General features: G+C 36.7%; 1 protein-coding gene across 2 annotated transcripts; it reads right to left on the bottom strand.

Annotated features, from left to right (window-relative positions):
- Window positions 1-852: 852 nt before the first annotated feature.
- LOC117323922 (codanin-1-like) lies at window positions 853-27989 on the bottom strand. 2 transcript variants are annotated; one of them, XM_033879454.1, is made up of 27 exons: window positions 27879-27989; window positions 26478-27190; window positions 25354-25689; window positions 24631-24824; window positions 21893-21994; window positions 21520-21598; window positions 21187-21304; window positions 20905-21017; window positions 20208-20373; window positions 19553-19650; window positions 16549-16708; window positions 15741-15803; window positions 15178-15321; window positions 14637-14800; window positions 14305-14386; window positions 13039-13134; window positions 12329-12383; window positions 11965-12092; window positions 11143-11343; window positions 10902-10984; window positions 10466-10611; window positions 9783-9970; window positions 9261-9359; window positions 6467-6530; window positions 5294-5439; window positions 3786-3893; window positions 853-1345 (listed from the first exon to the last, which is right to left on the bottom strand). In XM_033879454.1, the coding sequence occupies exons 1-27, from the start codon at window positions 27972-27974 to the stop codon at window positions 974-976; spliced, it is 4314 nt and encodes a 1437-aa protein (XP_033735345.1). In that variant the 5' UTR covers window positions 27975-27989; the 3' UTR covers window positions 853-973. The 2 variants fall into 2 exon arrangements, with proteins under 2 accessions (XP_033735345.1, XP_033735346.1); XM_033879455.1 differs by lacking the exons at window positions 853-1345; window positions 3786-3893; window positions 5294-5439; ... (1 more) ...; window positions 9261-9359; window positions 9783-9970 and adding an exon at window positions 10212-10312.

Raw genomic sequence — 27989 nt, 5'->3', positions numbered from 1 at the left:
TGTTATCCCATACTAATAATGTTAACTAAGTTAGAATGAATTCCAATAGAAATCAAACAAATTATAATCAAAAATGTGATTTCCCTATATAAACTATAGTAAAGTTTACCCCCTCCCCAGGGGCAAACCCAAGACCCCTGGGTCATGAAATTCACAATTTTGGTAAAACACCTGAAGACCCTTCCATCTATGAAGAGTGTTTGATTCCACTATATCTGAGAGTAGAGAAGAAGATTTTTGAAGTTTTAGTCATTTTGACCCTTTTTAGCCCCGCCCCTCAGGCCCCTTGGGGGTGGGGACCATATAATTCACAATTTTGGTTGACCTTCAGCCATAGAAGCTTCCTGCAAAAATTCATTGAATTTGGTTTAGGGGTTTTGCAGAAGAAGTCGAAAATGTAAATTGTTTATGGACGCATGACGACGGACAAAAGGGGATTAGAATAGGTCACTTGAGACTTTGTCTCAGGTGACCTAAAAAAGTGATACATTTCACTGGTGAAAAATATCAGAAAAATGAAAGTGAAAAGAATGAATGATTTTTGATATTTCACTGGTAAATATATGATAAATTTCGCTCTGTAACTGTTTTAATGTTGCTTGGCTGACTTAATGCTGTAATGCTTTGTTTGACATACCAGTGTAGTGTTGGTCGTTTGACTTTAAAATTAGGGTTTCCTTCTAGAAGGAAAAGTCAGTAATCATGGCTCGCTTCTACTTACAAGTCAACCCAATTATGTGTTGTTTTGCATCTTTCAAATATTCAGAAAGATGGTTTATGAAAGAGTCTCTTTTTACTCAATAACGTATCATAATCATTACTTAGAACTGTTCAAAATAATGACATATCAAATTTAAATTCAAATAATAATTTAATTCAAAATGTCAGGAATCACCTCCGGATAAAAACCCTGATGAAAACAGGAATCACCTCCGGATAAAAACCCTGATGAAAACTATGTTCCTGATTTGTTTCAAGTTATTAAGTTATTAGTACAGTTATTAAGATCAGCTAACTTTATTTCTTCTGTCTTCTTAGTGATATCCAGATGGCTTGTATCACTTTGATTCAAAGTCAAATCATTTATCGAAATCATCTGAAGAACTGGATGATGCACTGTGATACTGTCTTTGTTCAATGTAAAATGCTCCCCTGCATCTCTGATGACTGTAGGCTGACCTGAACAAACCAGTTTTGTTGTCTTGGTAATGCGTTCAGCTAGTGAAGAATTGGCCCCAGCCAGCTGGAACAACCAATCAAGTGTGTCTGACAGGGGTGACATACATAGGCCCTGGACATGCTCCACGACCTCACAAATACACCAGCTCAGATTGGTCAGGTCATCCTGTAGTAATACAACAACAAAATATTACATAACACCATCCTATAATAAAAAAGCCCAAGAATTTAAAATATTTTGCTCTTCAACCATGGATGATTCTGACCAAAATTAGTCAAAATCCATTCAATAGTTCATGACAAGTAGCACTTTATAGGAAAAGTTGATGGACTGATGGCAGACAGACAACAGACGCCACGCCCTGGCATAAGTTCACCGGTCCTTTTGGACCAAATGAGCTAAAAAGGTACATTTCAAACGTTTAATTCTAAGAATAACAAGAGGCCCATGGGCCTTAACGGTCATCTGACAAACACTTACACTTACAGCAGGGACACACCCCTCAATCCAGCATTATTACCATAAATCATTTATCGCAGCCAGTTATGTTTTAGATCAAATTTGGTTTTTATCCATTTAGCTTGTCCAGGAAGAGCAGCATCATAAAGCAAAATTTTAGCCAAGTTCCCATTTTTGGGGCATGCCCCTCTGTGTCCCAATGGGTCAGACAAGACTCATTTATATCAATTAGGATTGCCTTTCCCCAATGATGTTTCATGCTAAATATAGTTGTAATCAATTAAGGCATTAAGGAGGAATTGCATTTTAAAAAAATGTTTAACCTAAGCGCTCCTTTTGCCCCATCTTTTTTTCCCCAGGGGTCAAACCTGTCTCATTAAAAAATATGATTGCCGTCACCTTATATTTCACATCAAATTAGGTTGTAATCCACCAAAAGGTTAGGGAGGATTAGGATTTAACAGAAAATATTCACCAAAGTTCCCCTTTTGGGGCCCTGCCCCTAAGGCCCCAGGGGTCTCACTAGCCTCGTTTATATAAAATATGACCACCCTTCCCAAAGGATGTTTCACACCATATTTCGTATTAATCCACCCAAGGGTTAGAGAGAAGTAGGATTTATAGCAAAAATTCACCAAAGTTCCCCTTTTGGGGCCCCGCCCCTCTGGCCCTAGGGGTCAAACCAGCCTCATTTATATAAAATATGATTGTCCTCCTCCAATGATGTTTCACACCAAATTTGGTAATAATTCACTATGGGGGTTAGGAGGAGTAGTATTGTAAAGCAAAATTTCATCAAAGTTCCCCTTTTGGGGCCCTGCCCTTCTGGCCCCAGGGGCCACACCAGCCTAATTTATATAAAATATGACCACCCTCCCCCAATGATGTTTCACACAATATCTGGTTGAAATCCACCAAAGGGTTAAGGAGGAGTAGGATTTTATAGCAAAATTTCATAAAAGTTCCCCTTTTGGGGCCCCGCCCCTCAGGCCCCAGGGGCCACACCAGCCTCATTTATATAAAATATGACCACTCTCCCCCAATGATGTTTCACACAATATCTGGTTGAAATCCACCAAAGGGTTAAGGAGGAGTAGGATTTTATAGCAAAATTTCATCAAAGTTCCCCATTTGGGGCCCCGCCCCTCAGGCCCCAGGGGTCACACTAGCCTCATTTATATAAAATATGACTGCCCTCCCCAAATGATGTTTCACAACATATCTGGTTGAAATCCACTAAAGGGTTAAGGAGGAGAAGGATTTTATAGCAAAATTTCATCAAAGTTCCCCATTTGGGGCCCCGCCCCTCAGGCCCTAGGGGTCACACCAGCCTCATTTATATAAAATATGATCACCCTCCCCAAATGATGTTTCACACAATATCTGGTTGAAATCCACCAAAGGGTTAAGGAGGAGTAGGATTTTATAGCAAAATTTCATCAAAGTTCCCCTTTTGGGGCCCCGCCCCTCAGGCCCCAGGGGTCACACCAACTTCATTTATATAAAATATGACCGCCCTCCCCCAATGATGTTTCCAACCAAATTTAGTTGTAATCCACCCAAGGGTAAAGGAGAAGTAGGATTTTATAGCAATATTCACCTAAGTTCCCTTTTCGGCGCCCCGCCCTTCTGGCCCCAGGGGTCAGACCAGCCTCATTTATATAAAATATGATTGCCCTCCCCCAATGATGCTTCAAACCAAATTTGGAAGTAATCCACCCAAGCGTTAAGGAGGAGTAGCGTTTTGAAAGAAAAAGTTTACGGACGGCGCACGGCGCACGACGACGGACGAAGCACGATGACTATAGGTCATCCTGACCCTTTGGGTCAGATGACCTAATAAAATGTATACTGAACACTGTAGTTATCCCATTTACATGAAAGAACATCGGTTGTAAATATCTGACATTGCAAAGGCCTATCAGTATAACAGTCATACATCTGTTTAAACTAAAAGTTGGAAAAATACTTGGTAATGAAGTTGATTTGGTTTGGATTGTAGTGATTAACATCCGATCAACAACTATGGTATTCAAGGTGTGAAGGTTGGACTAAGTGCGGTTTTACTGTATTATGTAGTTGAAAATATTCTAACCAGTAGAACAATAACAGTAAGAATCTGGAGGACTTTCACATAAACACTCACCTGTATGGCCTGCAGGGTATTCTGACACATCTTCTGGAGTTGTTGACAGGATAACAGGCCCTCCTCTAATAGACCAATCAACACACGACTGTACACTCTCCATGTTAACTTTATAAACAAGGAAACAACAAAACACAATCAGTTATTAATTCAAATACCAAACTTATGTTGTCTCGATATTGTTGTTTAACTCTTTCAGTACCGTTGTCGACTATAGTCGACATAAAAATGTGCTCCCTCTTCCCCGTTGTCGACTATAGTCGACATGATTTCAAGCTCCGTCTTCCCCGCTGTCGACTATAGTCGACAGACTAAGTTGATGTTTTTAAAGTGTTGATTTGTTGACAGCATCAACCGATAAATACAATTACCAAATGCAATGATATATAAAATGTGTTCAAAGCTTTTGAAACAAACACTTTGGTTGATAAATTAATTTTTATTTCGTTTGTTTTAAGTGTTTTTTCGGTAGAGTAATAGTTGATATTTTCTCAATATGTTCTTAATGTAAACAATATGGCGGCTTGCTACATTTGCATTTTAGAAATCAGAGTCTAGGAAGTTTCAGAGTGATAAATCTGATCTAGTTCTTATTTTGTTAAATATTTCTTAATCTTGTACAAAGATAACACTAACCTTTCTGTTTCTATATGAAAATAACAACACACCAAAAATGCACATGTAGCCTGCCATTTTGTTTAAACTTCCGGGAGCGAGCCTAATAACTACTTCCGGTACGGAATCCGGAAAGAACACAAAGTACGGAAAGAGTTAATCAATACAGTACTGCTATTTTGTAGTAATTCCTAGCAACTTGCCTCTCGAAAAAATGTTGTATCCAACAAGAGATCCCAAAGGGATCTCAGTGCCCACATTTGAAGATCTTGAGTTGTTCTATTTGTCTTTTCTAATTTTTAAGGATTTGATAACACGAGGAACTTACAAAGGAAATCTACAAGATCTAAGGAAATGTAGGACAGACGATGATAGTGGGCTACAAAAAGAATATCTCTATGTAGTGCGCCAAACTGTAGCATACAGCATACACTTTACCATTACTGTAGAACATAAAAGTATATATGCCAAGACATGACGCAGGGAGCGACAAGTCCTAATTTTAATGGCTAGTTTTTATGGACATGGGACATAACCCATAGTCTTTTTCACAGGTATAGACACTCAAATCAAAAGCCAATAGCTTTTTCATGGGAGACGTATGGAAGGAAACAGTTCTTGGGAAGGAAGAAAGAAGATATGATGACAAACTTAGTCTCCTCTTTGTTACAATGACAGTACATTGTTTTGATGTCTACCATATGTTACACAGTGCAGAAACGGTCATGTGGTATTCAAGACCTTTGCAAAACTTCATTAAATTAGTTCCCTTATTAATACTTTTTTTAGACTAGAAAATATATATTTGTGATATTCATAAAATCAAATTCTTTATACTAACCTTTTGAATGGTAAATGATTATTACAGAAACATAATACAGAATGTTCCATACCTGAGGATTGCTACAATGGTTCATCTGGAAAACAACCCGTGGACACAGGAAACCTTGTAGTGGAGTGAACTTCTCTAGGTCTGTCCTCCACAGGACATGGAACACCTCCAGTTTATCGTTCGACCACTGATCAGGAGAACGCTGAACTGAAATATCACATTGGTCAACTGAGTCACCACTGGAGGAACACTTCATCTTTGGAGGATATACATCTCAAGTCAATTGTGAATTCAAATACTAAATCTATCAGGCTGCTCTCTGTTACTATTCGTATCTCAAGTCAATTGTGAATTCAAATACTAAATCTATCAGGCTGCTCTCTGTTACTATTCGTATCTCAAGTCAATTGTGAATTCAAATACTAAATTCATCAGGCTGCTCTCTGTTAAGAAAATACATCACAAGGAAATAAAGAATAAGTGTTGTTAAAATCAGCTGACTTACTATTTATAGCAAAAGTGGCATTGCAACATTCCAGTTTCCAGTGCTACAGTGTTATAGAGCTATTACGGTCAAATATCTACCCAACTAGAGGACTCCAGGAACCACAAACAGAAGTGATTTAATAACAAACCACATTTACAAGGTCAGTGCTCATCATGCATAGAATTCTATTTCTGGAGAAGTCCTCTCATAGGTTACATATTTACATTCCCCAAACTTTGTCACTATTCAATAATTTCAGATGTATTTGTTTACCATTCTTGTATGGAAACGTTGACCTTTGAACTTGTGTACAAAAATGTTACAGTACAGGAACTACATGGCTTTGTTTATTAACTTTTAAACAGAACTATTTGTCACCGGGTAAGAAAATTTCAACTTGAAGTGAAGAGTCATAATTGGCTGTTCTAACTGTAACCGACTTCTACTGAATTACTACCTGTATGCCATTTACAAATGAGGATTGATTTACCTAAATGTTGTGTAAGTGTAAATATGGTTATTCTTAGAGGAATTGCTCCATAAAAGCATGCTTAACATAAAAGAGAAATCAAATCACTATATACCGGTATATAGATTTACTAAAGTAGCGCTAGCCCTTGGTATTCAGATAGCAAAATGGTCAAGATGACAGACCGATTGACCTCCAAGGTAATCTGAAAAGTAATCAATTTTCAATTCTGCATCAATGATATTTTTGAAAAGTAAATTAATAGTGTAAGGTCTTACCTAAGGCGAGGCACAGGTCCATGACTAGCTGTCCATATGCTACATACACTCCAGGCAGAAAGTCCTGTAATAACCACTGATAATTATGTCTACCGACAGGTAATACACAAATAACAAACATCCAAGTCTACAGACAGGTAATACACAAATAACAAACATCCAAGTCTACAGACAGGTAATACACAAATAACAAACATCCCAGTCTATAGACAGGTAATACACAAATAACAAACATCCAAGTCTACAGACAGAACAAACATCCCAGTCTACAGACAGGTAATACACAATAACAAACATCCCAGTCTACAGACAGGTAATACACAAATAACAAACATCCAAGTCTACAGACAGGTAATACACAAATAACAAACATCCAAGTCTACAGACAGGTAATACACAAATAACAAACATCCAAGTCTACAGACAGGTAATACACAAATAACAAACATCCCAGTCTACAGACAGGTAATACACAAATAACAAACATCCCAGTCTACAGACAGGTAATACACAAATAACAAACATCCAAGTCTACAGACAGGTAATACACAAATAACAAACATCCCAGTCTACCGACAGGTAATACACACAATAACAAACATCCCAGTCTACAGACAGGTAATACACAAATAACAAACATCCCAGTCTACAGACAGGTAATACACAAATAACAAACATCCAAGTCTACAGACAGGTAATACACAAATAACAAACATCCAAGTCTACTGACAGGTAATACACAAATAACAAACATCCCAGTCTACAGACAGGTAATACACAAATAACAAACATCCCAGTCTACAGACAGGTAATACACAAATAACAAACATCCCAGTCTACTGACAGGTAATACACAAATAACAAACATCCAAGTCTATAGACAGTTATATACACAAATAACAAACATCCCAGTCTACAGACAGGTAATACACAAATAACAAACATCCCAGTCTATAGACAGTTATATACACAAATAACAAACATCCCAGTCTACAGACAGGTAATACACAAATAACAAACATCCCAGTCTATAGACAGTTATATACACAAATAACAAACATCCCAGTCTACAGACAGGTAATACACAAATAACAAACATCCCAGTCTATAGACAGTTATATACACAAATAACAAACATCCCAGTCTACAGACAGGTAATACACAAATAACAAACATCCCAGTCTATAGACAGTTATATACACAAATAACAAACATCCCAGTCTACAGACAGGTAATACACAAATAACAAACATCCAAGTCTACAGACAGGTAATACACAAATAACAAACATCCAAGTCTACAGACAGGTAATACACAAATAACAAACATCCAAGTCTACAGACAGGTAATACACAAATAACAAACATCCCAGTCTACTGACAGGTAATACACAAATAACAAATATCCCAGTCTAATGACAGGTAATACACAAATAACAAACATCCCAGTCTACAGACAGGTAATACACAAATAACAAACATCCCAGTCTACAGACAGGTAATACACAAATAACAAACATCCAAGTCTACAGACAGGTAATACACAAATAACAAACATCCAAGTCTACAGACAGGTAATACACAAATAACAAACATCCCAGTCTATAGACAGTTATATACACAAATAACAAACATCCCAGTCTACAGACAGGTAATACACAAATAACAAACATCCCAGTCTATAGACAGTTATATACACAAATAACAAACATCCCAGTCTACAGACAGGTAATACACAAATAACAAACATCCCAGTCTATAGACAGTTATATACACAAATAACAAACATCCCAGTCTACAGACAGGTAATACACACATAACAAACATCCAAGTCTACAGACAGGTAATACATACAAAATTCTATAGCAATCTGATGATGGTGAAGAAATACATTCTCCATGATCTGAACAATCAAATAAAACGAATGGTACATGTTCACCTGATATGCCTAAAATACGAGGGCTGATTGATAAGTTGTAAGCCTCGTATTGAAGGAGGTACTCAAGGATGTTCTTTTTAAGTCCTACTATTCTCTGACTATATAGGGCCGTGTAACCAAGGACTGCTCTCATTTGGTTAGTTTATATCATTGAGGTAGCACTCTGACAGTAAACAAGACGAGCATCTTTTGCAAAATGGACAAAATCGGCTAGGGTTAGGGTGAAAGAGTCTGCCATTTTAATGGCTGCCATTCATGATTGTGGCTTTAAATTGACTGAGCATCCGCCTTATTTACCTGATCTCACTCCATCAGACTTTTTTTTTTCTTTCCAAAACTGAAAATAGCTATTTCAGGCACTCTAACCATGACATGCAATGGATGATTTTCTGAACAGACAAGAAAAGGAGTTCTATAAAAAAGGCATTGAGGCCTGTAAACACCACTGGAAAAAGTGTATAGATACTGAAGGGGATTATGTTGAACAAATAATACAATATGTACAGCAAAATTCAAATCCTTCAATACGAGGCTCACAACTTATCAATCAGCCCTTGTATATTCAAACTTTGTTAAATTGCTATATGGAAATAAAAACAAGCTAATGAATAATACTAAATGCTGATTATGAGCAATGACCTTCCTTTAAAAAATGATGACTAACATGTGATCAATGTGGAAATGATGGTTTGGTTTGGTTTATTTTGTTTAACGTCCTATGAACAGCTAAGGTCATTTAAGGATGGCCTCCCGTGCGTGCGACATGCATGAGTGTGGTGAGTGCGTATGTGTGTTTTGGGAAGCTGGGAAATGATGGAGATCTTGCCATTTATTGATAGTTACAGAGTGTACCTACCTGCCTCCTCTTCATCACAGTTTGTACTTTGGATATCACAGATTTCACTTCCTCCTCACTAGGCAGCACCAGGCCAAAGGCTACATCTCTTACTACTTGCTGTATTATGTTTAACAAACAGAAAAGATTCAAAACAACAGTCATCAAAATACATCATAAAATCATTAATGGCACATTGATATATTCTTTTGTAATATTGTATGCTACATCCTATAACATGATCATATTACAAGAGATTAAAATTTGTCTAAATTTAATCGGTAAAATTAGTGACATCACCAACTGTCTCTGTAAAATATAACAAGGTCATTCATTTGAACATACTTGGAAGCTCTTCACCCCAGATTGCTACGAGCCCAAATCCAAGTCTGAGGGCCTCTTGGTTCTTGAGAAAAGATGTTTAAAAGGGAATAGTTGATGCCAGACAGAGGCTGCACCACAGCATAAGCTCACTTGCCCTTTGAGGAGCTTATCTCAAATACTCCAAAACCCTCGAGGTTGAATGATACACAAAATTCTCACCTTGACATCTATAAGGACATCAGATGGACTCGGGACACTGTCATCATGCTCTTTAGCTAAAACATCTATACAGCCCTCTGTTTCCACAGTATTGCCAATGTGACCTGTCTCATTTGGCTTCTGTTGTGTTAACATACACGCTTTAAGGATCCGCTCTAACTCTGTCTGTAGCTCACTCTGGTACATAGCTGTAAGGAGTATTATATATAGTACAGGACCGTCCACTCTGGTACATAGCTGTAAGGAGTATTATATATAGTACAGGACCGTCCACTCTGGTACATAGCTGTAAGGAGTATTATATATAGTACAGGACCGTCCACTCTGGTACATAGCTGTAAGGAGTATTATATATAGTACAGGACCGTCCACTCTGGTACATAGCTGAAAGGAGTGTTATATATAAACAGGACCGTCCACTCTGGTACATAGCTGTAAGGAGTGTTATATATAGTACAGGACCGTCCACTCTGGTACATAGCTGTAAGGAGTATTATATATAGTACAGGACCGTCCACTCTGGTACATAGCTGTAAGGAGTATTATATATAGTACAGGACCGTTCACTCTGGTAAATAAAGCACAGGACCTGTTTTTTTTTAATATATAGTAAATTTTTGGTGTTTATCTACAACAAAGAGTTTAGTTTATGGTGTTCATCTACAATAAGGAGCAGAGTTTACCTGTGGTTATGTGTTTGGTCATCCATTGCTGGACTTTTTCCATGGTGATACGGAGACAGATCTTTGTTGCAGTGTTGACGACAGTACGAGACTGCTCATCAGGTAGGAGTAAAATGAGAGCAGCATCAATCTTTTTCTCACAGTAACTGGAAGTAAAGAAACTATCAGGAGGCTGTCTTAATATCTATTATCATCACTACCTCATGTCTTATCTGAAGTTTACATGTCAATCTTTACATTATTTAACAGTGAGACTCATGTATCTAGTCAACTTTGTCTTTAAGCTATACATAGTTATTTCCATGTACAATCAATAATTTTTGTTGTAAAAATGAAATTAAAATGGAGAACTGATCTGTGATACTTTTCAAAGATTCTAAATAATGAAATATGTAATTGTTATTAATTTGCCTGTCCGAATGATGACACTACAGACCTTTCAACCTCTGTAGCAGAGATGGCCTTGACCTGCTGAACACAGTTTTGGGAAATCTTCAGCAACTGGGACTGGAGTTTGTCCTGAATAACACAAGTGCTCATTAGAATTTGTTTGTGAAACCTTTATGTTCCGGCTGTCGCTGTGATGGAAGTAAATCTTGACACAAAATTTAATGCCAAGACATATTAAAATTTGTATAAAAATGCAAGGTTTATATTCATATTAAAAAGTTGTTTACCTTGGCCTTGGCAGTTGGAGATGAGTTTGTGTGAGTTTCTATATGATCCGACAGACGAGATTTACTCTCCCTGATGGAAGTGGACAGCAGAGTTGATCGAAACCTCTTTATGTAGTTAGAGGCTGTTCTGTCTGCCACAAAATCAACAGTCCTTCTCAGGGACGCTGGGTGGTTGTGGAAAAAGTTCTCTTCCAGATGAAGCTGTTAAAATAAATAGTAATCCTGACAACAATTTCTATAAGCCTGAGATTTTGTAGCTACTCTGACTTCATACAGCATAATCTGTACAATCATATATTGTGTTCATATTGTAATGTAAGCCTGAGAATGATTGTAAGTAGATATCATTATGTGTGATCATTGTACACTCACCTGGGTTTGTCTTTCTGTCATGGATGGCTGAGTACAATCGTCAGCAGATATAGGTGAAATCTTTCTATACTCACCTGGGTTTGTCTTTGTGTCATGGATGGCCGAGACCGATCATCATGCCAGCAGATATAGGTGTAATCTTTTTTACACTCACCTGTGTTTGTCTTTCAGTCATGGATGTCCGAGAATGATCGTCAGCAGATATAGGTGAAATCTTTCTATACTCACCTGTGTTTGTCTTTCGGTCAAGGATTGCTGAGTACGATTGTCAGCAGATATAGGTGTAATCTTTCTATACTCACCTGTGTTTGTCTTTTGGTCATGGATGGCTGAGTACGATCTTCAGCAGATATAGGTGTAATCTTTCTATACTCACCTGTGTTTGTCTTTCGGTCATGGATGGCTGAGTACGATCGTCTGCAGATATAGGTGTAATCTTTCTATACTCACCTGTGTTTGTCTTTCGGTCATGGATGGCTGAGTACGATCGTCAGCAGATATAGGTGTAATCTTTCTGATGGTTGAGTTCTTACTGCTACTGCCCACAGAGAACTCGACAAGTAGGGTTCGAATCTCTCCTGTATTGAGTAATACAGAATGGTCACTAACTTCACACAGCAGCAAACATGGAAGGAGAATATTATTTTGTGCACTAAATCGAAACAAAAACTGTCCGGTTACAGGCCATGTGACTTCTGCCTGACTCCGAGACTTATTGGTCTCGAAAACAAGCAGGTACTGTCAAATTGGATAGTCATCTTGGGAGGCACCCAGATATATCAAGTTGTAATACAGACAAGTCCTGAATACATACCCATATATGGACAGCAAGTGTAATACAGCTTCTGGTCCACAAATCCCATTTTGTCCTGTAATGAAAACGAATAGATAAACACTGATATTCTGATACTTTATAAACAATCACGAAACTGATGCTACTTCATTGATTTTGTAACAAACAATTCAACTACATAACTGATTGTTCTAACTTCAGAGACAATAGGATATAATAGAGAATTTCTGTTCTGCCTCCTGGCTAAAGTCACAAAAACTTCCTCCTCAATTCTTTTTTTCTTCTTCAAAAATCTGAGAAGCAATGTTTTATCTTTTATTTCTGTAGTTTTAAGGGTGCGTTAGAGATACAAAATGAAAAAGGGATAGAGGTTAGGAACCTGCTTTATGCAACCCTGAATACCTACAATGTTTTCTGGAGATCCCACATTGCAGTGACTTTTTTTGGGTACCGAAAAAACCCGTGTAATTTGCGCAGGTACTTTTTGGGGATGAAAATGCTGAAAAAAACCTATCCGTAAATTTTGCTCATGAAAAATTTTGACCAAAAATGATGCCCAAGGGGTCCTGAAAATGATGTATGAAAATGACACTACCACAAATTAGCACAAGACTGCTTAAAATCATTCTACTCAATACTTGATGATTTAAATAATCTGATTATTTTGTATTTGTAATGAGGAAATAGCAAAATTGCATCTTGTTTATTTTTTTTTTAAAACAGATACTTACCAGAGAAACAGTTTTTTGATGGTCTAGCAAAGAACCCAGGGAGGAAACTTCATCAGGGATCTCAGAGAAGAAAAACCCTTCTGGTATCACAGCATTCTGTACATAAAATCAATGGTTTCATATGTACAATCTCCAGCAAATTATAAATAAGTGTAACACTACAAGCTGCTGGTGTAACACAATAAATCAAGCCTGATGCCACAGTAACATATATACTTGTATCAAAATGCATAAAATATGGAAAGGTAACAAGAAGAATCATTCAATCAGAAGATGTTTAAGAAGCAATATCTATACAAATCAAACTAAGCTTCACATAGAATAATTAAAATCTGAGAGAGAGATCTGGACAAAAACTAAAATAATGAAATTTACAAAGAGCAATAGCTCTTTCATGCACTGTCAAAATTAAAATGTTGCAGTTTTACCCTATAACTTTCTCCGAACTCTCTTCCACTGTTTGATCAAGCTTTCTTCTTTATGTCAATACATGGTTTCTACTGATTTTTCGTACCAAAATTTAATCAATTTTCAAGCACTTTTCCAGCATTTTTTTTTTCAATTTTCAGGTGCATTTTTTTTTGCACTCAAAAAAATGCACTTGTAATAATAACTAAATATCACAATATGGATATTACCGAAAGTCAATTTATATCATGATAAAAGTAAATAATGCTGATTTTTAAGATATTTTTATAATTTTCTTGTGATAAATAACTCATTTTTAAGGAATCTGAAAAAGCATGTTTAGTGCAAGTAAGTACAAAATCCAGTACTATTCAAGCACTCATGAGTAAATTCCAACACTTTTCCAGCTCTGACCCCAAATTCCAGCACTTTTCATCATCTATGAACCATGCAATATTGTCCCTCTGATATCAATCTGAATGGTAATTGGGTTTATGACAGATCCTTCTGGCTTGACTACAGGACAGCAACATCTCACCATTAAATACTAAAAGTATCAACTGAACTGTCACACATACAAGAGGACGAGATCCTCCCTTCGAAACATTTTCTCACAACCTAATGCTGATTTCTGTTAAACTCAATGAAATTCCATTATTCCACTCAGATTAAGCATATAGGTATATAGCCATTGCCTCCCTTGGTTTCTTGACAGGTGGGGCTACAAACCAACAACAAATGGCATAACTGCTCATCATGTACACATTTTAATAGGGAAAACAAAATACATTATGAAAGTTTTGGGAAGCCTATCTACATGAAAATCTCAGATTCACTGAGGTAATAAAAGCTACAAACCTCAAACAACCAGCTGATGTTGGTTACCACTAACAGATTGGCATAACAGGCATTGGTAAACTCTGCACTTCCCCAGGTCTGTCTGAGCAAAACAAGAAACATAGATGAAAATATGCTCATTGTGTCTGTACCAATCTGTCTAGCAAGCATGCATCATGAGCCTCGGCCTACCATTCTTATGAAATTGCTTTTTGAAATACTTATAAAGATTCAGAGCACTAAAATAGCTAATTAGCAAAAATACAAATATTGCCTCCATCCCAGAGGGAAAATATTGTGTCAGAATTGAGGATTTTGAGGACTGATCAGGTTGGATGATGCTGATTACTTACTGGTGTAGGTAGAGAAGGACAAACAGTGTTATCTGTATTGGTTCCAAGCTTGGTGCTATCTGATCCATCATACTCAAAAATTCCACTACCCACGGAACTGTCAAGGTCAGACGTCCAAGGAAAAATGCTGTCTTAAGGCATCTAGTGAGGTCAATTTGCATCGACTTAAGTGAGAGAATGAAAACAAAAGTGGATTACAATCAGTTCAACAATGTTTTCATATGTGTGAATAAAAAAAGGCAGTAATTTCAAAATGGTACTTCAAGGATAATCCACTGTCTTTATATTTTTCAAAAGAGGCTGGATTGAGAGACAATGCCATTTGTTTGATGAGATCCTTTAAACAATGACACAAACAATTGTATTAGTTGGGTTAAGATGAAGGAGGCTTAATCTGCCCGATCTAAAATTATAGTAGAATTTCAGGCCAAACCTCTGGAGTTTTTATATTGTAATGACAGCAGTCTTGATTTACAATCATCATAACATTAAAATCTACAATATCTAAGCTATTACAGCTACACTCTATCCTACAACTTACATGACTACGCAGGGAGATGTACATGGCGCCCAGTTCGTCAGAGATCCGTGATCCTGTCTGATAAGGGAGAAAAGTCACGAAGCCCAGGAATTTTGCCACCAGTCTTACTGTCATCAAACACGACACAAATCGGTCCTTCTCTTCCTAAACAAACAAGCCTTACAATGGTCAACAGGTTTTCTTTGTCCTAGTTTTTCAACAGATATCAGAGGTTTGTAAAATTAGTAATCATTAAAAGTCCTTTTTTGATGCAAAATCTTTTAAACATAAAATACTCTGTACTTGCTTTTGGTATTTTCTTGTAATTAAGATAGAATTTGTTTGATCCAAATGTTCTAGCTTCAACTGTTTTAATCTTGGTAATAAAAGGCATGTGTCATTATTGTGGAAATAATGTCATAATGGAGGTAAAGAAAATCCAAATGGACAAAATGTCACAAAAATCAAGAAAAGTGTTGAACTCCCCAATCCCAAGTCCAGACATTAGAATTGTTTCATTATCCACTTATATACAGCCATTATATCATAAAAAAACAACTTTAAAGGACTGTTTGAGTACTGACATCATCAGAGCCATCCTGGTCAGTCTGCGTCTCCTCCCGAGATGCAATGGACATTTCGTTTAACTGAAAAAAAATGCAAGACTTTAAATTACTTTTCCAATATAACTGGATTACCTGGTAACAGTTAATGTCCAGTCAACGTAAACAGTAAATTTCAGACCCAAATAGTTTGTATTTACCACCATTTTGACCAACTAATCACATTATCGCTAAATACAACCAAATCTCATCATATCTCGCGAAATTATTGCACCTACAAACAAATTAAGGATGATACAAAATATGAGAAATGGTATTGCAGTCCTGCAAGGTTACTTTCCAAAATCTCAAACATAAAACATGGAAATTAAGTCTTTGCTTTCAGTAATTTAACACAAAACATTTTCTGATCTGAGAAGTCATGTGTGTACTAAACTATAATATAATGAAGGTAACAAAGGTATTATCTATGTGAATTATACTTTGGTATAAATTTGAATGACCTACATAATTGTATTTGTATTATATACAACTTGTTTCAGGAATAGATCAGCCATGGAAAGTAAATTGCAAAATCATGGGTTATTTCTTTGTTTTCATAACATGATGGTAAATGGTGGTATGCAAGTTTTGGTGTTACAAGGGTGCATTGAGGTGTAAGGAAATCTGTTCTGATAAAACTGGTGGCAGTATTTAATTTTAGTGGTACGGCGGGTGGCAATGCATCAAGGTATCATCGAGTTGCTATCCTACTTTAAATACTTTTTGAAAAATCTTAATGAGGTTTTCAGTTTCAATTAAATGATAATGTATTTTTTGTATTCCTAACCTCCATGACTTTGGCTGAGAATGTATCTGTGAGGTGTTGGTTGAAGATTGGACTGCTAGCTGCCATGATGAAATCACGAAAGAATTCCTGACAGCCTGGGAAGGATGGGGCAGGACAGGGTCCCCCTACACTCAATGGCATGATGAACCGCTCCTGCAGTCTGGAGTGTAAACATCAACATCTTTATCATTGCTGTATCTAGAACATGTGATATTTATCTAATATTTTACGTGATATTATTTGAATATTTTGATATTAGAATATCAAAATTTTAATGTTAAATCTAGTATATGTTATAGTAAACCAAGAATTATATCTAATATTAAACCTGGAGTATCTGATATTTATTCAATTTATGACAATTACATTTCTTACTGATTTTGAATAAAACATAACATAACAAGAGGCCCAAAGGGCCTTAACGGTCACCTGAGATTTGAAATATTTCGGCCAACTAAATTGACCCTTTTTGGCCCCACCCATCAGTCCTAATGGGGTCAGTCTATGAAGAGTATTTGATTCTAACATATAGTAGATAAGAAGATTTTTGAAATTTCAGTCAATTTGACCTTTTTGGCCCCGCCCACCAGCCCCTGGGTGTCAACTAGGGCCAACATGTACATACCATCAAACTGTCATCCCATGCTGATAATTTGATACAAGTTAGAATGAATTCCAATACAAATCCAACAAATAATAGTCAAAAATGTGATTTCCCTATATAAACTATAGTAAAGTTAACCCCCTACCCAGGGGCAAACGTGAGACCCCATGGTCATGAAATTCACAATTTTGGTAAAGCACCATAAGACCCCTTCATCTATGAAGAGTATTTGATTCTAACATATCTGAGAGTAGAGAAGAAGATTTTTGAAATTTCAGTCAATTTGACCCTTTTTGGCCCCGCCCACCAGCCCCTGGGGGTCAACCAGGGCCAACATGTACATAACATCAAACTGTAATCCAATGCTGATAATTTGAACCAAGTTAGAATGAATTCCAATACAAATCCAACAAATAATAGTCAAAAATGTGATTTCCCTATATAAACTATAGTAAAGTTTACCCCCTACCCAGGGGCAAATGTGAGACCCCAGGGTCATGAAATTCACAATTTTGGTAAAGCACTTGAAGAGCCTTCCATCTATTAAGAGTATTTGAATTTACATATCTGAGAGTAGAGAAGAAGATTTTTGAAATTTCAGTCAATTTGACCCTTTTTGGACCTGCCCACCAGCCCCTGGGGGTCAACCAGGGCCAACATGTACATAACATCAAACTGTAATCCCATGCTGATAATTTGAACCAAGTTAGAATGAATTCCAATACTAATCCATCAAATAATAGTCAAAAATGTGATTTCCCTATATAAACTATAGTAAAGTTTACCCCCCCCCCCCCCCAGGGGCAAACGTGAGACCCCAGGGTCATGAAATTCACAATTTTGGTAAAGCACCATAAGACCCCTTCATCTATGAAGAGTATTTGATTCTAACATATCTGAGAGTAGAGAAGAAGATTTTTGAAATTTCAGTCAATTTGACCCTTTTTGGCCCCGCCCACCAGCCCCTGGGGGTCAACCAGGGCCAACATGTACATAACATCAAACTGTAATCCAATGCTGATAATTTGAACCAAGTTAGAATGAATTCCAATACAAATCCAACAAATAATAGTCAAAAATGTGATTTCCCTATATAAACTATAGTAAAGTTTACCCCCTACCCAGGGGCAAACGTGAGACCCCAGGGTCATGAAATTCACAATTTTGGTAAAGCACCTGAAGAGCCTTCCATCTATGAAGAGTATTTGATTCTAACATATCTGAGAGTAGAGAAGAAGATTTTTGAAATTTCAGTCAATTTGACCCTTTTTGGCCCCGCCCACCAGTCCCTGGGGGTCAACCAGGGCCAACATGTACATACCATCAAACTGTCATCCCATGCTGATAATTTGAACCAAGTTAGAATGAATTCCAATACAAATCCATCAAATAATAGTCAAAAATGTGATTTACCTATATAAACTATAGTAAAGTTTACCCCCTCCCCAGGGGCAAACGTGAGACCCCAGGGTCATGAAATTCACAATTTTGGTAAAGCACCTTAAGACCCTTCCATCTATGAAGAGTATTTGATTCTACCATATCTGAGAGTAGAGAAGAAGATTTTTGAAATTTCAGTCAATTTGACCCTTTTTGGACCTGCCCACCAGCCCCTGGGGGTCAACCAGGGCCAACATGTACATAACATCAAACTGTAATCCCATGCTGATAATTTGAACCAAGTTAGAATGAATTCCAATACAAATCCAACAAATAATAGTCAAAATGTGATTTCCTTATATAAACTATAGTAAAGTTTACCCCCCCCCCCCAGGGGCAAACGTGAGACCCCAGGGTCATGCAATTCACAATTTTGGTAAAGCACCTTAAGACCCTTTCATCTATAAAGAGTGTTTGACTCCACCATATCTGAGAGTAGAGAAGAAGATTTTTGAAGTTTTAGTCAATTTGACCCTTTTTGGCCCCACCCCTCAGGCCCCTGGGGGGTGGGGACCATATAATTCACAATTTTGGTTGACCTTCAGCCATACAAACTTCCTGCCAAATTTCATTGAATTTTGTTGACCTTTAGCCATACAAACTTCCTGCCAAATTTCATTGAATTTTGTTAAGTGGTTTTGGAGAAGAAGTCGAAAATGTAAAAAGTTTACGGACGCACGACGGACGACGACGGACAAAAGGCGATTAGAATAGGTCACTTGAGACTTCGTCTCAGGTGACCTAATAAAAACTAATTCCATGGATTTTGTTAAATATAAAGACTTGGTTCATCAACCTCATACTTGAAATTGTTCATTATATATACTTTCCATTTTCAGTTTTACTTCCCAAAAAAACCAAATGAACAAGCCTTATAACCACCAACAATGTATCAGATGGAGGATACAAACAAAAAGCTACCAGACTCTTCAATGTAATTTTCAACAATGTTTTCATTACCTTTTAAACTTCTCAGGGTTTGTCCTTTTCAGCTGATTAAGCAGAGCATCGTCCTCATCATCCCCATCAGGCTTCAAGCTGCCATCTCCCTTACACATCTGTGCGAATGTTGAGTACACATCTAAGAGACTCAGAACATTTTGTTCAAAGGTTTGAACTCATTATGGAACCCTAAGGTTTAAAACATTAATACCAGGATTTCTGCTAACATGGTCATGCCAGAAAAATAAGGTAGGTAGGAACTCTTTATTTTCTATTAAAAGTAGTTTTTACTATTATATATATAAGGTTATATACTAGTAGACAAGTAATTCTGACTTGAATAGTCTTTCCTTGAAAATGGTCAAAAAGAAAAAACTTCAGAGAAGACACAAAAACACAAGATCAGAAGGGTTAGTGGAAAAACAGGTGTTTTTTTTGTTATAACATTAACTGTATGGGTTTATCTTTCAATGTTATAACATCAACTGTAAGGGTTTATTCTTCAATGTTATAACATCAACAGTAAGGGTTTATCCTTTGATGTTATAACATCAACTGTAAGGGTTTATTCTTCAATGTTATAACATCAACAGTAAGGGTTTATCCTTTGATGTTATAGCACATAAATTAAGTTTGCTAGTTAATACAAGATGAACACAGGTTCTCACTGTACCGTTATAAGCTGTGACTGGAACAGTCGAGCAAAGTGGACATGGTTAGCAAGCTCTGTTTTGAAGTTTACAAGTGCTCGTATCTTGTCTCCGAGGAAGGCAGCTACTGACCATCCAGAACTCATGTGGTTGGCTTCCCATTCTCTCAACAATTCATAAAATGTGTCTCTGTTTACAAAAACTTTAATATTACTAATATACAAACAAGTTTGAACACATTTTAGGGCTGTGCAAGTAAAAAAATTGCCCCACTGAGGTATTTTATAAAAATTCTAAGCTTGCACAGATCTTTGAATTGAAAAAAAAAAAAAACAGAAAATAAATGTTACTAAATCTTTAAATGTCGTGTTAGAATGGTAATTCTTTAAAGATGTTTCTATTCAAAAAATTCAAATTTATCTTTTTATCACTAAAAGAATATGGCATTATTAAAATACTCCATGTCCTGTATCAGTGACAAGGCATACATATACCAAAATTAACTGTCGTTTGTATTTACTATATCCTTTATCTGTTGTTTGTATTTACTATATCCTTTATCTGTTGTTTGTATTTACTATATCCTTTATCTGTTGTTTGTATTTACTATATCCTAACAAGAAAGCAGGATGAAACCAGCATAAATTTTACTTTAATAGACTATGTCTGCAATATCTACTACAATATATCTTTCACTTTTTGCAATATAAGAAATTTTACCTTTGTTTCTTGAAGAGGTGGAAACTGGCATCATTTGGGAAGTTTTTGCGGTTGTCTGTTTCTGCTTGGAATGATACACCTCCTATTGGAGATTTGGGGAAGGCAGGCACAGGCTATTGATCAATTAATTAGTAAATTAATAACAATCTAATCAGTATTTTCTTTTATATATGATCAATACACTAGATTACATTAAATTTTCTTTTAATTTAGATTATCTATACATTTAGAATTTAGACACTAGGATTATTGTTGAAGATGATAAAGATCGTTGAAAGCTACCTTGGGCCCCAGATCATGTTCTAGGATCATCCAGTCTGTAAGTGTTTCAGAGAAGACAGCTATTCTCTGGTTTTCTGACAGGAGTCGCAGAGTGCATCGGTCTAAACACCTCAGAAAACTGAAAATAGATAATACTCGGTCAACTACAAATGTATATACCTTTAAAAGTAATGGGCTTAAAATGAGATTTAAACCTCAGAAGACAGTTTCACAATAACAGCTGATACTTTCAAATGAAATTTCCAATTTGAGATAAAGTTATCTAAATTGTGATAGTGTAACTATGTCCCTACAAAATTCCTAAAGGGTTCATATCATTGCAATGTTACACACCCGACTTGTGACTCCAGTACTTTGACAGCAAAATAGACAGCATTGTGAACAGAGCAGAAAAAGTTGGTGTCAATCATATCTGGAACAAGATAATGAAAATCATTCATGTCGTTTGTAGTCATGGACTTATAAATTAATATAATACCATAGCAATTAATTGTATACTTTTATCCACTTTTTTAACAGTTTTATTATACTTGCAATTACACAAAAACATCTGTTGTATGGAATTAATGTATATTTTCAGCAAATCACCTGATACAGTTGTTGTCAGTTAATACTGCTTACGAACTGTATTCTTAAGGAATGTTCAATGGTCAGTAATGTTGATTTCAGCCACGTCCCATTAACATAATGCCTGGTGATGACTTACCCAGCCCGCCAGTACTGGAGACAAGCTCCACATCAGCACTCCGGGACGTCATCAGCTGTACCACAAAGTAAATCTCCACGGCAAGATTGGGAAGCAAGTTATCTGTATCATAAAGCACATTATCATTGGCAAGATAAGACAGGAGTATGTCTGTATCATAAAGCAGACTATCATCATACAGTAACATTGACATTGTGAAACCATGTTGCATTATACCAAATACTACACAAAACAACCAACTAAAAAAGACATGAAGGTCTTGTACGATATGGTGATCAAAATACAATAGGATATTAATAGTAATCATCAAAATAATAAATTCACATGATTGTATATTCTACTTGCATAAAACCGCCAGGTGCGGGGCTTGCTACACTATTGGCAGTGGGAGGGATTTCATACCCTGTCGGAGAGCAATAAAGGCAGTGTATGAATGTTCGTTCTAACAAGGAACAAGGAGCTTTTGTTAACTGATTTAGAGGAACATGTAGATCTTTTCAAAGGATTAAAACAACGAAAACTTTCTCTTTAACATTCTATCTTACCATGACAATGGTATTATGGGCACATTATTTCCCAACTCAAAACTCTTTTTTCAAAAATAATGTCTTTCTAAATATGAACAAATTCATTGCTAATACTTACAAGAGGCCCATGGGCCTTAACGGTCACCTGAGATTTGAAATATTTCAGTTTATTTAATTGACCCTTTTTGCCCCCCCCCCCCCCCCCCCCCCCTATCAGCCCCTAGGGGTCAGTCAGGGCCAACATATGCATATTATCAAACTTTCATTCCATGCTGAAAATGTTAACCAGAATGAATTCCAATAGAAATAAAACAAATAAAAGTCAAAAATGTTATTTCCCTATAAAAACTTTAGTAAAGTTTAGCCCCACCCCAAGGCAAACTTGAGACCCCAGGGTCCTGAAATTCACAATTTTGGTAAAGAACCTTCAAACCCAGCCATCTATGAAGTGTATTTGATTCCAGCATATCTGAGAGTAGAGAAGAAGATTTTTGAAGTTTTAGTCAATTTGGCCCTTTTTAGCCCCACCCATCAGCCCCTGGGGGTCAGTCAGGGCCAACATGTGCATGCCATCAAACTGTCATCCCATGCTGACAATGTTTACAAAATTAGAATGAATTCCAATAGAAATAAAATAAATTAAAGTCAAAAATGTGATTTCCCTATATAAACTATAGTAAAGTTTAGCCCCTCCCCAGGGGCAAACGTAAAACCCCTGGGTCATGAAATTTACAATTTTGGTAAAGCACCTTAAGACCCTTCCATCTATGAAGAGTGTTTGATTCCAGCATATCTGAGAGTAGAGAAGAAGATTTTTGAAGTTTTAGTCAATTTGGTCCTTTTTAGCCCCGCCCATCAGCCCCTGGGGGTCAGTCAGGGCCAACATGTGCATGCCATCAAACTGTCATCTCATGCTGACAATGTTTACAAAATTTGAATGAATTCCAATAGAAATAAAATAAATTAAAGTCAAAAATGTGATTTCCCTATATGAACTATAGTGAAGTTTAGCCCCACCCCAGGGGCAAACGTGAAACATCCGGGTCATGAAATTTACAATTTTGGTAAAGCACCTTAAGACCCTTCCATCTATGAAGAGTGTTTGATTCCAGCATATCTGAGAGTAGAGAAGAAGATTTTTGAAGTTTTAGTCAATTTGGTCCTTTTTAGCCCCGCCCATCAGCCCCTGGGGGTCAGTCAGGGCCAACATGTGCATGCCATCAAACTGTCATCCCATGCTGACAATGTTTACAAAATTAGAATGAATTCCAATAGAAATAAAATAAATTAAAGTCAAAAATGTGATTTCCCTATATAAACTATAATAAAGTTTAGCCCCTCCCCAGGGGCAAACGTGAAACCCCTGGGTCATGAAATTTACAATTTTGGTAAAGCACCTTAAGACCCTTCCATCTATGAAGAGTGTTTGATTCCAGCATATCTGAGAGTAGAGAAGAAGATTTTTGAAGTTTTAGTCAATTTGACCCTTTTTGGCCCCGCCCCTCAGGCCCCTGGGGGGTGGGGACCATATAATTTACAATTTTGGTTGACCTTTAGCCATAGAAGCTTCCTGCCAAATTTCATAGAATTTGGTTTGTGGGTTTTGGAGAAGAAGTTGAAAATGTGAATTGTTTACGGACGCACGACGCACGACGGACGACGGACGACGCACGACGACGGACAAAAGGGGATTAGAATAGGTCACTTGAGACTTTGTCTCAGGTGACCTAAAAATGTACCGGGTAACCCAAGTGATTTTTGATAGTTTAACTGAATTTGTTCGCTTTATCGAAAGCTGCATCAAAAATCACCTCTTCTGTTATGAGATGTAAGCCGTCAAAACTGGTGACACAATGAATTTTCGGCTAGGAATATATTGTTTGGTTGGTTTCATTTGCTTTCGGTCTGAAATTTTGTTGTTGTTGCTTACTGTAGACTTATAAACACCGAGATACACAGCCAATAATCCAGTCTTCGATATGGGGTGGGAATTTGTTATACAATACATAGAGAATGTGGTTATTGTACTTGTTATTTCCTTAGCCTATTACTCAAACCATTGCTGTTTAGTGTTTAATGTTCCACCTTGATTAATAAGAAAATTTTATGCCTTAAGCTTGACCTAAAATTTGAGCATAATGTTTTATAACTGAATATTTTAACCTTAATGAAAAAAAATATATATACAGTATATATAAACCATTATCAAACCTTTGAGACATGAGGAATACAGTTCTGCGAGGACATCCAGTTTATCTTTGTGTGTCACAGATGAGGGGTCAGCAACAGTTATCTCCAGGACAGAGGTTGACCTTTCCAAAAGCTTTGAAGGTGTCATAGGGCCACCAGGAGATGCTGACAGCCTAGTTAGCTCTCCTTGTTGAAGTCTCTTGGCTTTTTCTTGTCTGTAAAACATAAGAATGGTTTATCTATTTAAAGAAAACATAAAACGAGACTTTTTTAATATTATATCCAGAAATTCATACATTGTCAAGACAAGGCTTTGTTAAACTTATCAATCAACAGATCTGATACTTTCACTAGAATTAAGGTTAGTCCCATGCAAATCCAGAGTCATTTGAATAATGGACAGGAGACACATCATATGCATCTAGCTTATGGAGAGTTGAGTCTCCTGCAACAAATTATGCTCATGACAAAATTTGGTGAAAATCCCAATATCAGTACAGAAATATTTTGAAAAGTTGATCTCTTTTTTCTCTCTTCTAGACACCGCTCCAAATGGGACCAGGCCTTCCATCAACAACATTCAGTCTCTTCCATACAGTAATGCTTTCAAGTAAAATTTGATCAAAATCCACTAGGCTTAGAATGATTTATATACATAATTTTGAATGATATACACAGCATGTGTGCCATGGCAGAAGTACAGTGGTCCTTTAATGTACCATGTCATCTGAAAAGAAGCCTTACTTTAATAGTTCACGCTCCTCTGTCAGGGACCCTCTCCTATCTGTCAGTCCTGAAGTTTCACCAACAAGCATGTGGGTGTCAGTTGTACTTTGTGCGGAATCCAGGAAGATCTTGTTGTTATGCCATGCCTTGTTGCCTTGGATTGGTGTGGGTTTGATGCGGCGTGAGGGCACCTGGTTGGAGTCTGTGCTCTCTTCAGATAAAGTCGTAAAACTGATTCTACGAGACTTTGTTATCACAGTTGGTTTTGTGTTACCTCTTGGTGTTGCATCAAAGTTCGGTGAATTTTTCATGTATGGCGTACAAAGTATTGATTCCTCTTTCTGATCATGTTTTCTAATAATAAAAAAAAACACACGCCATGATTTACTATGATCATACATTCATTAACACATGTGGTATATATTTCCAAATGGCAATTCCATAAGTCAAATGTTAAAAAAAAGAAGATATACATAGTATCCATGAGAGTTAATTCACCACCATTAACACTGAATATTTTGTCCATATACTATGATAAAGCAACTTTACATGACCATAACAATATTTACAGGATTTCTTTTGTGTTGCTGAAGTTCTTTGGTTGTACTCTTACCTCTTTTATGGACACTATACATTTCTATTTGAAATAAAAACTTAACAGGTAGTATTTTCCAATGCGACAAATAATAATGACTAAGTCTTCACATACAAAAACATCCACATGTACAGCCTCATTATATTCCTTCAGGGAATTTCCTACCATAGAATAGGGGTCTGTTAGATGGACCCATTCGCTTAAAGAAAATCTTGTGAAAATTCCCAAAATAAAGGTCAATTTTTCAAGATTAAATATGCTTGATGTGAAAAGACCTCTTACAGATGTAAATACCAAATGAAATAATAATAATAAAAAAAGAATTAATGTAATATTTATTAAGAAGAACAGGAATGTCACTTTCCTCTAGATCTGTTTTCCTAATTTCACATTTTGTTGAGTGAAAAATTCCAAATTCAGTGAATCACAGACCAGGAGAAAAAAATTGTAGGAAAATCCCTATACTTTTTAATCCATAGATGGCATTATTGACAAGTTTTATTTAGTTCTATTTCTAATGTTTTAACAAGAGTACAGGACAGCTCACCTGACATTATCTTCCATATCACCTCCCATTGGAGGGAAGTCATTGACACTGTTTAGACTAAACACTGGGGCTGGTTTTGTTATATCAGTTCTATTAGCCGAGTGACGTTTTTTTCCACTGGATCGTTTTCCACTACTAACAGGTAATGGGGAAGGTGAGTTATCAAATGAGTGATCTTTCCGTCCAGCAGAGTATGGCGAGTTCTTTTTAGAATTTTGATTAATGTCCACATCTGGGGAGACAATAAATTCCCCCAGACTAAACCTCTGCTTTGCTCGTTGACCATGACCATCTGGTGTGGCATTCAGCTGTCTACTGCCACAGTGTGGCGACTGGCGCTGGTCCCTGCTCCCTGGGGTCCTATGCCCTCTACCTCGTCCAGATCTCTCTGTTGATGACGGGGTGTTTTTCCAAATTCCAGGTGAATCAATAGAAACATTTGGAGAAAATACAGAAGCTGATGTATCACGGATATCTTCTAAACCGTCACCAGGACTTGATCCAAATAACTGTATCCTCTTACCACCATCTTGCCTTCGAGAATGAACAGCCTTTTTAAGTTTTTGAGCTGACGGTGTTTTGGCAGGAGATGGATTTGCAGAGCGATTGGATTGAAGAAGATGGAGGGTCTGGTCACGAAGATAATTAAGAAAAAATGGCACAAATTCTTGGTCAAGTTTTGAATACTCCTTTAACTGGTTCGGTACAAATTTCTGAAAGTAATAATAAATATAAGAGTTTTAAAAGTTAATTGTATAATAGTATAGGTTATGTGATGCAAAAAACCTTAACAGCAGCATAGTGAAAATTTCATGTAATTTAGTTATAGATTGTCTTGCAAAAGTGAGACAGTCTTTATTTTCCGAGCTATTCACAAACTTTGGAAGGGTAAGGATTTTTCGTCTGGTATTTTGCAGACAAATTAACAGATGGAATAGAACTTAAATATGGTGGGGTTAAGTGTTTTAGGATAAATAAATATCTAATTAATTATCCATATCCATATATATATAAGTAAGGTACTTATGTGTCCTGTCAAGACCGTTTTATTTTGTCTATAAACCAATATCGTATCTCAGAGTCAGACTTAGAAATTAGTTTTCTGATTGTGGTACAGACCATGTTACAACTTACAATCACAGGGTCATGTCTAGTCTTACATTAAAAATAGCCAAAAATACCTATACAAAAAGTCTTTATACATGTATATAACTATTTCTGACTATCTTTTAACATAAGACAAGACATGCCCCTGGGTTACAATGAAGATATAAACATAACATCGTGAGAGCCGTTTTATGAACATAACCTTTCGTGATTAGTTTCTTCGAGATAAAAGAATCGTGTCATATTAAAAGTATATGTTAATCAAGGGAATGTAAATAGTAAATTAAGTCTTACACGATCCGTTCGATTCTTTAACCAGAAAACAACGACATCAGAGGGTAATTTGCTGATCCAAGAGAAGTTCCAATACAGCGGCCATGTTCCCGCCATCCTTTCAAAGCGAGA

This window comes from Pecten maximus, chromosome 3 (assembly GCF_902652985.1).
Source record: "Pecten maximus chromosome 3, xPecMax1.1, whole genome shotgun sequence".
NCBI classification, from domain to species: Eukaryota; Metazoa; Mollusca; class Bivalvia; order Pectinida; family Pectinidae; genus Pecten; species Pecten maximus.
The sequence above is the reverse complement of the archived record's forward strand: the minus strand, read 5'-3'. Positions and strand labels throughout refer to the sequence as shown.

Bases quoted from the DNA above. Each gene is read 5' to 3' on its own strand.
- LOC117323922 (XM_033879454.1), bottom strand. From the start codon at position 27,974: ATGGCGGGAACATGGCCGCTGTATTGGAACTTCTCTTGGATCAGCAAA. The intron at 27,191-27,878 runs GTAAGACTTAAT...TATTACTTTCAG, and splicing joins TAAAGAATCGAACGGATCGT to AAATTTGTACCGAACCAGTT. The intron at 21,995-24,630 runs GTTTGATAATGG...TTTATGATACAG, and splicing joins GTATTCCTCATGTCTCAAAG to ATAACTTGCTTCCCAATCTT.